This window comes from Tiliqua scincoides, chromosome 1, assembly GCF_035046505.1.
Source record: "Tiliqua scincoides isolate rTilSci1 chromosome 1, rTilSci1.hap2, whole genome shotgun sequence".
In the NCBI taxonomy this organism is placed as follows: domain Eukaryota; kingdom Metazoa; phylum Chordata; class Lepidosauria; order Squamata; family Scincidae; genus Tiliqua; species Tiliqua scincoides.
This window is the reverse complement of record NC_089821.1, coordinates 49,491,756-49,506,162: the sequence shown is the minus strand read 5'-3', so window position 1 is coordinate 49,506,162 and position 14,407 is coordinate 49,491,756. Positions and strand designations below refer to the sequence as shown.

Here is a 14,407-nt window from a genome sequence, read left to right as displayed (position 1 = left end):
TCACCTTGTAGAAAAAATACTCTGTCCAATGGACAACATAGGCTCTCTGCTGTTGCCAATATTCACCAATAGTCATTTCAGAATTGGTAAAATGACTTGTTCCCTCTTTGGGATGGATAAAATAGATTGATTAAAGTAGCAGTGATTAAAAACCCTGGGGAATAAATGCCTTTCAAGCCACATTTTCTTGTTCACACCATTGAACTTCCTGTTCACAGATGCAGAAAGAATCCCAAGATTGTTGTTTTAATGGGATAGCTCCACTTACACAAATCACAGTGCTTTTTATTCTTTTCAAAAGTTTAGCTACTGCTGCCCTTGGTTAGCTCATTTAACATTGACTTTTAATCATCGAATTGAATTTTCTCTCTAGCATTTGATACATTACAGCCCCAATATTCAGTGAAGAAAAGCAAACATGTTCTTTCCGGCCAATAGTCATATTAGAAGGGAGAGAAGATAGGGACAGAGGGAGACTGGCCTCTTGATCTTTTGTGTGGCCACCATAGTTACTGTGTTAGGAGGCAATGGGGAGGGCTGAAATTTGAGGGAACCAAATGATTTTGGTAGATTTAATTAAGGTCCTTCCCACCTTTTCCACCCAAGTTAGAGTGCTGCTTCCATCCTTCATAATGCAATACAGGTCTGTTCTCAGCATCCACAGAGGTTCCGTTCCCAGAACCCCTGTGGATGCAGTAAGCCATGGACAATGAAATCTGTGATCCTGACCTGTTTTCTGAGATGTGGGGAAGTTGCCCCTCAGAATGCCTGCTGGAGTCTTTGGGCAGGCACTTAAAACTTGAAATGCCTGCTAAAAGGCTCTGGCAGGCATTCTGAGTCTGAGCGCCGAAGACCTCTCAGACACGACCTCTGTGGGTTGTCCAGCTGTGGGTTCAGAACCCATGGTGTGTCAAATCTGCAGGTTCCAAATCCATGGATGAAGACAAGCCACCATTTTGCTACTATTCAAAGCTCAGTGATAAATATGGCAGAAGAGTTTTGTCTGATTCTAGTCACCTTCATGACCACCAATATGTTTATTTCGTGTTGCTGTAGCCAACAGCAAATGCAATTACAAAATGGATAGTACTTTCTTTTGAACAAAGCACCTTCCTTCTTCCATCCCTCTGCAGCAATACATTACTAATTCTTTTTACCATTTGCCACAGATAATTACAGATTATTTGTACCTTGACAGCTTCTAGAAATGTGTCCAAAGCAAAGCATTTATTCTCACCACAGGAGGGGGGGGGGAAGCCTTGTGCAATATACATAATGGCCTGTGCAACAGATCTACAATATTTAGGTTAGGCTACAAACGTCTACCAATTTTTTTTAATGGAAAGCACAGTCAGAAGGCATGCCTAAGATACCATTTTAAAGTGATTCTCTGGCATTTCTGACACCTGTTTCTTTCATATCACCTTTTCCATTACTTCAGTATCAATATGCCAGGTATTCCACCTTCACAATTGAATGCCACGAACAGCCCTTCATCCCACTTTAGATTTGTCTTTAGTCTATAATTGCCTTCTTAAATGCCCATAATAGTGCTACTAATGGTATTTTACATCAATTGGATTGTCCCTTCTGGATCAATCGATCTGCAGGCTTTGACTGGTTTCATTATCTGCCCCACCACCAAGTGCCTGAAGATCTCCAACTACTCCTGATGCTTCCTACCACTGTGATGGTCTGCTCACTTCTCAACAAACATGGTACAAGATGCTGTTGTCATCTCTTGCTCTACAGTTTTCAACAGCTGCCACTTCTGAAATCTCTTAACCCATCTTCATTTCTCTTGGTCTTTTTTGTAGTGGTTTACCTTTTTGCAGTGGTTACATGAAACAGATGAGCAATTTTTTTCTCTATCACAGAATGGTGAAACAAATGCTAGGATATGTTGTCCCAATTTTTCTTATGCAACTCTTTTTGCTTCATGGAAGAATCTTATATGTTAGCTAACCTCATGAAAAAAATACACAGTGGCTACTTAAGCCTATATACCTAAAAACCAAAAATGTTTCTCCCTGCCCAAAAACTGCTCAGTGAAATAAATCAGAAATGTCAAATTGGATTGCACAAGGAAAGGGTTCCAATTCAGATTATGCTGTGAAAGTCATCCCTGAAAGGCATCTAAAATATAAGATATGAATGTTAGATTCGATTTGGTGTTTTTGCCTAAGATTCTGCTTTGAACAAGTTAGCGGTTATTGGGAGTACCACTTACATTTATGTAGCAGAACTTAATGTCTATCCTCACAAAGAGTTTCTTCCCACAGAAGGTATGCCCCTGAAGCAGTCTCTAGGAAGATTAAAGATCACTTTCATATTCAGGAAGTGCTTCTAAATTTTGCTGGACTTCCATAATTTCAGTGTTACCTACTGTTGGGTTATTTGTTCTAAAAGTGCATCTACTTTTGTAGTCTTCCAACCCATCTGAACTCTCTCTCTCACACACACGCACACCATATATACCCAATTTAGGATATCAAATTTAGGATTTGATCTTGACAGTTCAGGTTTCCACTGTTTCTTTCTCCTAGTAGGTAACAATTACGTTGAAGGGCTATAATACAATTTAGTAGTAAAAAAAGGCTTACAAATGCAGTTAACCTGCTACAAGTAATTTCCAAATCCATGTAGGATCCTCACATTTTCCTGGTTATTGCTTCTGATAAACATCCCCCTAAAAGGCAAAAAGTTGATAAATAATTTGCTTCTACATATTGTCAAGCAACTCGTGAGGAAGCAAAGGCAAAAGTAATTGGATTTGAGCCCATTCCATCTCATTTAAATCAATGGGATTAAAACAGATTAAACTGAAGTGCATCAGTTGCATTTGTTTGTGGGTCATTAACACAACACTAAATGGGAGAAAATGATTTTTTAAAATACATTCCTCACCATGCAAATTCTATTAAAATTTTTTTTTACTTGTCTGTGAGAAAATTTGAAGAAAATAACGCAGTATTTCCGAGTTTGTCAAGAGAGCTACATTTTGTTTTGCTTCATGCAACAGATTTCTCCCTAAAAATCGAGACACAACATAGAACACAGTTATACGAGTCCTATTGATTTCAATGAGACCTACATGCACATACAATTTCCTCTTTGCTCTGCTCATCAAGGATTTTTTTGCTTTGACACCAAGCTCTTTCTCAAACGTGCAACACCTTCAACTAAGTGTGAACTAAAAAGAACAAGTAACCACAAACATAGATATTGCTTCCCTTTGAACAAACTCTGAAGAGAAAGATGAAACCAGAGCAGCCAATGTGGGTCGGTGCGGAAAAAAAAGCCCAGTCTGCCAAATGGTTCTTATCCATTGGAAGGTTATAGCTTGATCATGTTTGCCTGGAAAGAAATCCTAATGTGCCTAATGGGATTTCCTTCCTGATCAATATTTTGAGGATTACAGACTCATTGGTCTTACAATTAATAAAACAAACTGGTTCAATGTACATGTGTTTTGTTTATTTCAAGCTATATTGGCCATGATTTCAAAAGAGTCTTTGCTTGTTCAGCGAGCGACAAGATAAAACAACCACCAGTCAACGAACCAGTATGAAGCACCTTTAGAAACAACAATAACTACTTCAGACTACAATAATTACAATAACTATTTCAGGTGGTCGAAAAAACTCATTGTCGCCACTGGTGTATATATTCATCCCCCACTACCTCTGTAAAACAGGAAGTGCACATTTTGGTAGCACCTCAACAACCTGCAAAACCTATTTGGCAATCATGAGACCAAAAATTTTTTTTTAAGTGTGTACAGTATATGCTACAGGTAATGACACCTCTGTCATACCACTTTCTCTGAAAAACTGATGCCAAGCTACAACTTAGAAAAGTTTCAAGGAACTTTTTTTGCCCATAAACAATACTTAAGCCACTTGGTCCTTTCCTTATGCACAATCCAGGAACCAATTAAACTGGAGTGGAAGAGGTCAGAAGAAATGCTTCTGGCCAACTTTATCTTCTAAGCCTCAATGCATTCTCAGAAAGCCAACAGAATGGGACAGAAATTTCAGTCATCAGGTAGGTCCAGTTAATTAAAAAAAACACCAGTATGACTAACAGCTCAACGCAAGAATCACACAGTGCAATCCTATGCATCTCTACTCAGAACTAAGCCCCAATGAATTTAAATGGAACTTACTCCCATGTAACTGTATATGCTATATAGGATTGCAGATTTAAAGCAATCCTATATACACTTCCCTAGGAGTAAGTTCTATTTAACTCAGTGGAGCTTACTTCAGAGCAGAAAGCCACTGGATTTTGCTGCAACTCACTGAAGGGGGCATCAAAAATATTTTTGATATGGTTGCAACCCTACATGCATTTGCTTGGGAGTCTGTCCTGCTGAACTGAGTTGTTTTTACTTATGAGTAAGCATGCATAGGATTAGGCTGTTAAACTGGAATAGTGATCAAAAGCATGTCAAAACATAGTGCACATATTAGATGCTACAAATTAAATGCAGCATTTTCTTTTAATCTCCTTGAAGGCAAATTAGGTCGTAGTGGTCACATCTAGTAAATTATATCTAGTGATGACAGTTTATGCCATTCATTAAGGCATCCCACCACATACAGAGGTTTCAATCATCTGTGGTCACACACAAAATTCTAAAGTTCACACTTAAACACACTAATAAGAAAACACTTACTATATCTTTTCTAAAGTAGTAATCGGTTTTCTGCTATGTTTCTGCGGCAATTCTAGCTATGGGCACCTCCACCCCCCCATGTTATCTTTTAGAATAGGAACATTACAAAAACTGGGCTAGCCTATGTTGAAAAGGAGCTACTTCACGCCACTTTTATTTTTTACATGTTTATATTCCACCTTTCTTTCATCATGGGACTCCATCAACATCAGCAATACAACTATTTAATTTAATATTCAGAGCTGCCTTAAAAAAATAAACCAACCTCTTGAAAAGTTATGTCATGCAATTTGTGCAACAGCAGCATCCACAGTGACTCATGGAGAATGGAAAAAAAGGGCTATACTGATTTCCAGTGTGCAAACCTAGGAATATTCAATGCTTCTTTCAATGCCACTATCCCTCACCTGCCTTCTCTCGCACGTATGCACACTCCTACAAAAATGCATGTTATCCAGCAACACACAACAGAAGCTGTATAGCCGTACATAACAGTTGTTCAGAACATGCAAGAGAAAACATGGTTAAATGATATCACTCCGTACAGAGCTGACATTTCACCTAACACTACCGTGGAAGGCACCATTGCTTTCCCTGTGCCACTTTGAGAACATGAGACAAACAGTTGAAGGAGAGTGAGGGAGAGAAACTTCTGAAGTCCCACCCTGCTTTCAGCTCTTGGGCTGCCCCTTGGAATTCCATGTCCAATATTTTGCATTTGACCCTTGAGCCTGTCAAATTCTTTTTTTCTGGGCCATAGGTACATCATGGCGAGCTGAAGTTGATATGACGGGCAACACTGCTAAGAAAAACAGTATTCTCACTGACCATAGTGAGAATGGTCGTCCCCCCCCAGAAATCACCAATGGAAGTTGCATGTCAGAGAGTGCATAATAGCCACACAGCGACTATATCATCCATACCTCAGCCTCTGAACCTTCAACCGTACTTATAAGCTACTCAGTCAGTCTTCTAAGCAACCATTTGTAAGCAGTAAAAAAAAAAAATCAGAAATGTTAAAAAGCAGGGGCAGACCCCAAACTTCTCCAAAATAATTTGTTCAGTTACACACACAAAACCTCCCATTCTTCTACTGCAACAATTCTTCCATCAGCCCAACAGTTACCAGCTCTATTTGCAAACTGTCACGACGCTGATTAACTACAAAGAAAGAGACACATATTTGAGCTGAAGAATTCTGAAGCCTCCTCCAACAACCAGTAGAGAGAGGAAGGATGCCAAGTACACTTAGAGAATAAATGCTACAAAAATAAAACAAAATCCCAGAGACAGGGATGCAGCGAACAAGGCAAAACAGCCCCCTGAAGTCATTTTAAAATTAAACAGTTAACTTGTATCCCTCCATTAGAATCTCAAGTAAACTGAGCTGGTGGGTTTACTTTTTTTTTTCCACCAGAGCAGAAGAGGAAGCATGCTGTTCTAGCAGACACGGACATTAAATGAACTGAAGGCAAGAGTGTTCTGCATGCTTCAGTTTCATTTAGTGCATAGAAAGAACACATGTGCATATGCTGAGCGCTCCTCCAGGAATCTCCGCTCACCTACCATCCTCCTTGTCCAGCACCATCATCTCAGGGTTCACAGGAAGTCCGGGTGCAGATGGTCCGTCTCCAACAGCCTCCACTCACGGGAGAAAAGAACTAGTCTGTGTGGGAGAGCCCAAGATGAGCTACTACGGCACAGCTGATTGTCCTTTAGCAGCGAGAGAGCTCTAATTATCCAGTTGTCCAGCTTTTAACCTAGATTGCACTCAGTCAGAATTACCTTCAGAAATGAAGCACTTTGCAGATACAAAAGCAGTCTCACCTACTTTCGTACCTTGGAATTGCAAGGAACTAAAACTGCAATTTAGAAAAAAGGGGGGATCAGAGCTGTTTCTTTGGTTCTCACCTTCTAAATGGCTCAATTTGCACAGTATAATCTGTTTTAATGTAATTGCATTTGATAGCCCATAACCTTGGCTGTTGCAACTATACAGCTTTCAGCCTTATAAAGTGTTTTCCCCTTGGATTTAAGCTGAATCTCAATCTAAAATTACACTCAAAGAGAGGGAGGAGGGGAAGGTAATATCTGAGCCTAGCTACTGCTGCCTCTGCCTCTCCATTTGTGTGAGCTTTGCACCCTTGCCGCTGAATAAATGCACTCATTTCCCAGGGACCCCTGCTTATTCTTCTATCCGGCTTTAATGGAGAATTTCAGGTTTTCCAGCTCAGCTGCACCACCTGCAGCCCAGTCTGTGCTATAACAAGAAAGCATCAACTAGGCAGTGTTTCTGTTAACTTTGTCTCTTTGGTGCTTTTGATTTTCATTACACTGGATTTATAGATTCTTTGATCAAATGTACCTTTAATATAAGGCTCAATAGGAAACAGGAAAAAGCCCACAGACCGCAATATTCATCACATTTCCAACAGCATTATTCATCTTTATTTATATTTTCTTTGAAATTAGGGGCACCTTCTAGCAGGGAATATGCTATCTTTTTGAAACAAAAGTTTCCAACATTATAGTGCAGAAGATTTAGGGGCAGATTCACACTATTCTTTTTTTTACAACAGCAAAGCCTATGCACCTATGGTGACTTTTTCCAACCTCCTTTTTATGTGGGAAGCCACTTGTGTGAGAATAACTTTGTGTATTTTTCCACATTTGTGTATGGGCTTATTTCAAAAAAACAGCTTCCCACAAAAAATGGGCTGGCAAGTCATTATCTACAGCACTATCTGCAGCAGTGGTTCCCAACATTTATTCACTTGCGTACCCCTTGGCAGCCTATTTCCATAAATTGTACCCCTCATATTAGCCCCGCAAGGCAGTCTAAATTTTCTGCCATTATTCAATTCTTTTTCAAGTATCCCTAAGGTCCTGGCAAGGTACCTAAAGGTACACATACCCCAGGTTGGGAATCGCTGATCTACAGATTCTACCACCTCAAAAATAAGTGATTCCCTGCCACCCAAGATCACAGTCACACCACACTTATATAGCATGTCTTAATGTGAATCTGACATCTCCTGCCTTTAAAAATCACTTGGAATATTTATACAGTACATGCTACTTCTCATGTCATTTCAATGCAATGCACATGAAATACAACATTTAGAGCACAAGCCTATGCATGTCTACTTAGAAGTAAGTACCACTCGGTTCAATGAGGGTTGCTCACAGGAAAGTGTGCATAGGATTACAGGTTTACTACCCAATCCTAAACAAGGCTACTGAGAAGAAAGTCTCATTAAAGTCAATGGGGCTTACTCCCAGGTAAGTGTGCATAGGATTGCAGCCTTAATCTGAAACTCTTGCTCTTGGGTGCAGGGATAGGGGACACATGGAGAATTCAGACACTTTTTTCACCCGCATGCCTATATAGAAGGAAACCAAGGAGGCCTTTAGTAGGATCTCTCCAGAAATCCAATCATGCCACCATTTCAAACTGTGTTGCTGTGATAGGTTACATTGTTGATAGCAACATCTGAACTGAAACATTTTTTTATCCACACAAATAAACCACATTCTGTGAAGAGCTCACATATTTCTATTGCAGGAATTAAGGGCTACACTTAAAGGATGAGGATCTTAAGGTCTCAGTGCTAAAGAACAAGGTTCCAATGGCCTTTTTAATCCAAGAAAACATTTCATTCTGGTTTCCATGATACTTCTCCCTCTCTTTACAACTGATACAAGAGTCGTCTTTTAAAAGCATGATCGCAAGCTCAAGCCAGATACCCTTAATACCTATTTTTAATTAGATTCCTTATCCTCAACTCAAATGGCTTTGCCTTTCCCCTTCATTTTGAATGCTTAATCCTAACAGTCCCTGAATGTATTTGATGTTAAATATATCATTTTGCATAGAGTGCTACAAATCAATCCATTCATTACGTAAAACGTGTATTATCACTCGGCCACTATCCATTTGTGAAGGGGAATATTTTATGTCACAGTAAGAATGTTGCAACTTGAGCAGTGCAATCCTATGAATGTTGACTCAGACATAGGTCTCACTGAGTTCAGTGGAGCTTACTGCTAATCAAGCTTATGCAGAACTGCAGCCTCAGTGAGATTTTAACACCATACTGTACTCCAAAAGGCCTTTATTTAAGAAGTCAGGGTGAAATTATTCCCAACAAACCTATTCATTGGTATGCTGGATTGGGACCTTAAATAATTACATGCTACACCAACACTTTCTTCCAATTCAAAAATGAACAGCATCTTTTGACTGATTTTAGGTGTTCAGATAGTTCTAAAAATTAAAATAATCAGAACAGCAAATCCAGTACTTCGCTAACAGACTGGTAAACTTTAATATCTATCAAATCAAAACACTTTCCTGATGTGTAGTCTCATTTGTTGCACCATCCTGGACTTCTTTTTGCGGTATCACTAAAGAGATAGAATTAACATTATAATTTTTAACAGCCACAAATTCTTCAAAGCTCACCTTCTCATTTTAGAGATCAACTGGAACTACCATAACAAACAGGACCACCTAGCTTATCTGTCTATTCACTTTATTCATACTCAGAGATATTTAAACTTCTCTCAGTGACTCTTATTTGTATGACCACTTTAAAAAAATGTTCCCTGGTCCAATAAATTATGGGTGCAATCCAGCTTCTCTCAAGCACTTTTCAATCCCTTTGAATGGGAGAGTTAAGTATACAGTATGCTTGAATCTCTGCTATTAAAATTGGTTGGGACTTACAAGCACGTAACTTTGGCAGGATTCTGCTTTGGGTTTTAAACTAAGCTTGAGAAGAATGGGTCACTAATTGGTCTGTACTGCATGAACACGCCGAACAGCATTTCATTCATTGCAATTCCAATGTCACCTGTATATCCCTGTTAGTGAAACAGCATGACATTATCTTTAGACCTACACCTGGTGTTGTTGGCTTGCCCGGGCTTAGTCATCCCACAAAAAATGAAGATGCACAGGGTGAAATGCATTGTGATTTCTCTTGCACGAGTTTGACTTCAGCCTGCAAACATTCCAGGCCACAGAATTTTTCTCCTTTAAACATAATGTTCAACCTTTGCTTCTATCCCACAGTGAGATCCTTTCTCCTCAATCTTGCGTTAGGTTGCATCAGTCTCATCACATCAGATCGCTTTGGACATATAAGAAGTGATGCTACTTCACTGACACAACTTGACACAGAGTCAAGACATATCAATTCAGGAATGTGACATTTTTGGTCTCTGTATCATTTTGTGTATTTAGAATTTTATCGTGTCCCACTTGTACCTGGATGATGATGAACAAGATAATACCTTTTACAAAAAGTGCATCTGCCAAGAGCACCAAGCAAAACAGCCCACTTGCATTAGATTTGCACACGGTGGCAAGAGTCTTTCTTACACACTTCCATTGGGCCAGTATTATCATTACCCTATGAACTGTTGGAGAATTCTCCTCCAGTGCTCCAAAGTTAGTTCTTAGCAATGCAAAAGAAACTACTTATCAGTACAACCTGGAGAACAGATCTGCCTTACCATTTCTGAGGTTTCCTAGAGTGGCAGACTTCGGAGTAGTTGGCCAGAGGACAGTTCATAATGACTAACTCAGTAGCCAGTTTGGTGGAAGCAACTTTGATTTCAGAATTTTTTTTTAAATTTCCAATCCATTATTATCTGAAATGTTAAGCTTTTTTAAAGACGTACGTAAAAATCCAAATTTTGCCAATAAAGACTCACTAACATTTTTCACTCGCAAGATTGATCCAACCTGGTTTTGATAGGAATCTTAACAACCAAGAAAAAGTTCCATCTACCCCATTTTAACATTTTCTTTAAAGAGACTCAGCAAGTTAACAAGTGGAACCTGATTGGGCAGGAAGAGAAATATTGGTAAAAATTTATATACACAGACTCAATGAAAAAAGAGTTTCTTTGCTCAGCTTTTTCAGTGCCTAATTTCCCAGACGCACGTTAACAGGAGTAATTTCTCTGCTGGAGTAACTTCCTTACAAACAATTCTGAAAAATTTCCCAGGCACCACTTCAGTTTTGTTACTCTGATCTCCACATCCCTCCCATCAGGGGTTTGTTCCTTAACATTTCTTCTTTTTAAGTGCATCCCATTCTAATTTCCTCTTTACCTTCACTACTCTCCCCATTATTTCCTTTTATACAGCCATTCCTGAGAGCTCCTGGAATGAGGGCTGTAGAGAACTGTCTGGATAATCAATGTTTCTAGTTTCACTTCCTTACACCACCATCATTCCAGCCCCTGAGCTCCTTATGTTTAATGAGTATGTCTGCAATACTTGAAAGAACCCAAATACCCCCATTAGGAAATTCTCTTTAGATCTCAGTCTTTCCTCGCAGCTCACCTGCTTCCCTTACTACCTCTGTGGAGGCAGCATCCTGCTGTTTGACCCGTCAATCAATTTTAAACAGATATAGGCTGGCAGGCACCCTTTGGCAAAAAAAAAAAATGTTAAAAAAGTTAAGGGAGGACAAAATGTCACCCAGTTTATTAAAAGGGAAAAGAAAAAAAAATTGATTTTCCTCTAATCAGGCAAAATTTGCAAAATTTATATTGCTAGGGTAACTTGGTGGTGTTCACACATCACAATCAGAGCAGATGGAAATGCAAGTGAAATCCCACAGGAACAAAACAGCAATGAATTAACCTTGCTTAATTACACTGACATTACTTAACCTCTTACATCTTTGTCTTTGGGGGAATATACAAGGGGGAAGCTTTTTAAGTCGTTCTGTAGTTACCATGGGAATTCCAAACCTAGCCCTAAGTGAGCTTGTTCCAGAGATATAGATGTTATTCCTCATAACCAAGGCCTACGTTTTGATGACACCAGGTTGTAATTTATATATATATTTAAAAACCCTAGGTTCTAGTAATCAATTTTTAGGCTCTAGCAGTGAAACCGCTAAAAATCAGGGTGGCAGGAGTTGCTACCAACAAAGGTGCCAGTTTGGGAATCCAGGCAGCTAAGTGTGCAGACACATGCTATTTATTGAAACTCTATATTGGGCCAGTCCTGTATAGAGGTATAGAACTTTCATTCTCAGGCAGAATGAAAGTTTTCAGAGCCTGAACAACCAAAAATCTGGATTCTTTTCAACCCAACTCTGTGATCTTAAGCTAGCATGCATCTGACAACATAGTACTCAGATTCTTCCCATGCTTCCTATGCTTGACCCATGAAATCACTGGGTTAATCTCTGCATGGGTTCAAAATTCTGCCTTTTGGAATGAAGACAGAACCATGAAGGAAGAATATGATTTCTCTCTTCTTGCTCTAGTTCATTCCACAGGGGATTATATGAAAGCTGTGAGACTCTACTTGACATGGTTGCATATACCAAATTTGGGAGGCCAGCAGAGCTTCCACCTTCTCCTGGTTTGCTCCAAGATGTATCTTCGGAATTCAGAAGATTTCTAAACAACCCCAAAAGGGAAAACCTTTCTAACAATTATGTACTTTCAAGACACAAGTGATGCCACCCTAAACACACTGCCATTTGAGAGACACGGCTTTCATCCAGGGACTGACATGAGGATGAAAAGTTATTGTCACCAAGTTTCACTCTATTAGACACAGGTGCATGGACACTACTATCCTTTTCCAATAACAGTTCAGGGTTTTTATCCTGGCCAAGTGCAGGATTCTGCATCCACTTTGCTCATAGATAGCACTCTTGGATGGTCCAAGCCCGTGCTCAAATTCCATGGGAAAGCATAGGGGGTCAACCCCTTTTCCTTTCATGATGATCCCCTGGCTACTGTTTTTAGAAAGATATAGGACAGCTGAGATTTCTGGGGGGAGTCAGGGGTTGGAAATTTCATTAACAGCTCCCCTACCTTTTCTTCTATACACCCTGCTTTGGTTTGAATTAGAGCTTTCTCCTCTACACCAACCCATTCTCATCCAATGGGGGCAGAACCAAACCTAGATACACACACTAGAAAATACACCACAAGGAACACGGTAAGACTTTCTCCACAGTAAGCATGCACAGGTTTGCACTGCATTCTCCTGCAATCTGATGCACTGTTAATTGGTAGTAAACCCCATTGAGAGCAATGCTGTCTACTTGGCAGAAGGTACATGTAGGGTTGGGCAGCAAAGCTATGATAAGGATGGAGCAGTGAGTTGGAATGCAAGGGCAAAGGGCATATGCCTGTGTAGACAGCCTTATACTAGGGTATAAGAAATTTCCTTTTCACCTGTCCCAGTGTGGGCAAGAAGAAATAAAGAGAAAAGAAGATAAAAAATACTAGTGTTGTAGTGGAGTTATACACAACGTAAAATGTAAGAACATGAATATATATCAATGACTGAATGAATACGAATGACTGAATGAATGATCCAAGGAAGTGTTCACAGTGAGAGCAATTCCCTGCATTCACAGAGGAGAATCCCATATAGGAAAAGTTGACCCAGCAAGCACTGTTGGAAATAGGGCCCCAGTTTCTCCAGCATACTAAAAGAACAGGAAAAGACTCTGAAGTTCGGAGGATCATTTCACACACTCCACAAAAAGACACTTGAGTTTGTCACCAAACGTATGGTCATCACCTGGGGTCCCCAGCCAATCCCAGTATGCTCTCAAACACCTGTTCACACTTTGCCTTTCTTAGGGAACAGGTGTACACTTTAGGTGTGCACTTAAGAAAAATATACCTGGTGTACACCTCAACAAGTGGGAAAATCCAGAGATGGACACACACACAGGATGATCATACTTTTCTCCTGGCCAGTGGAGATTTGACTCATATGCTTAAAAACAATAAAACCAGACCAGATAGAAAGCAGTTTTCCCATGTAGCTCCTCTTGAGGGGAGAGGCTGATTGAACTTGGGCTGATGCACAGGGGTATCAAAATTCAACATACTTGGGAGGGGGGAGGAAGTCAGGGGAGCCCAATCCTTGCCTTGCTAGATGACTTTGTTGTGGTTGCTGTTGAAAAGTGCTGCTTCTTCAACTCTGGAACAAAGGCTGCCTCCATCCATGATGACCCACCCCCAACGACTCCATCCCCATCTGACAGCTGAAGTGGTGCCCCTGTCCCAACTTCTCCTCCTGGCTCTGAGTTCATAAAAAACTTCCAGGAGCCCATAAAAAACTTCCCCAAAGCCTCCGATTGGGGAGAGCGCCCGTCAGCCCCCCCCCCCGTCCCTTCCTCCTCAGTAATTGCCCTTTTAATTAGCTTAGATGGTCTTGAACCTCCGCCTTCACTCCGGCCTCCCCCGGCTACCCCCAAGTGCGCTCCGCCTGCCTTGAGCTCAACCAGTCTTGAGCAGGAGCACAGGGGAGCCCCGCAACTTACACGCGCAGCCGGAGACACCCCGCGCCGTCTCCTTCCCCAGCAGCCCGGCTCCGATCCCAGCCCCACTTTCCTGGGAGTAAGCCCCATTGACTATAACGGTGCTTACTTCTGAGTAGACATGCCTAGGCTTGGGCTCTCCGGCTACAATCCTATTTACACTTTCCTGGAAGTAAGCCCCATTGACTAGAATGGGACTTACTTCTGAGTAGAAATGCATAGGATGGGGCTCTACGACCCCTTGGGGCGAAAGTCAATCCTTTGCCCATCAAGAGCCTTTTGTCGAGGTAGTTCCCCCCCGCCGTCCAAAATGCTAGTCCTGAATAAGTAGCTTTGGGGGGGAGGAGAGGATGGGGGGGGAGAAGAAAGGACGAGGGGGGGTGACCCGAACAGAAGGCACCAGCTG

At 40.7% G+C, this 14,407-nt stretch overlaps 1 protein-coding gene across 4 annotated transcripts in view; it reads right to left on the bottom strand.

The window, feature by feature from the left end:
• LMO1 (LIM domain only 1) overlaps positions 1 to 14,407 on the bottom strand; it is a 127,113-nt gene that overhangs the window by 111,722 nt on the left and 984 nt on the right. Inside the window, exon 1 of one of the 4 annotated variants that reach the window (XM_066631481.1) lies at positions 6,248 to 6,805. The exons of 2 other annotated variants lie outside the window; for them this stretch is intronic. In XM_066631481.1, the coding sequence (XP_066487578.1) occupies positions 6,248 to 6,272 (25 nt within the window). In that variant the 5' untranslated portion in view covers positions 6,273 to 6,805. Of the gene's footprint in view, positions 1 to 5,604; positions 5,686 to 6,247; positions 6,806 to 14,407 lie in introns of those variants that run through there. One more of the 4 variants, XM_066631483.1, reaches the window with a different exon arrangement.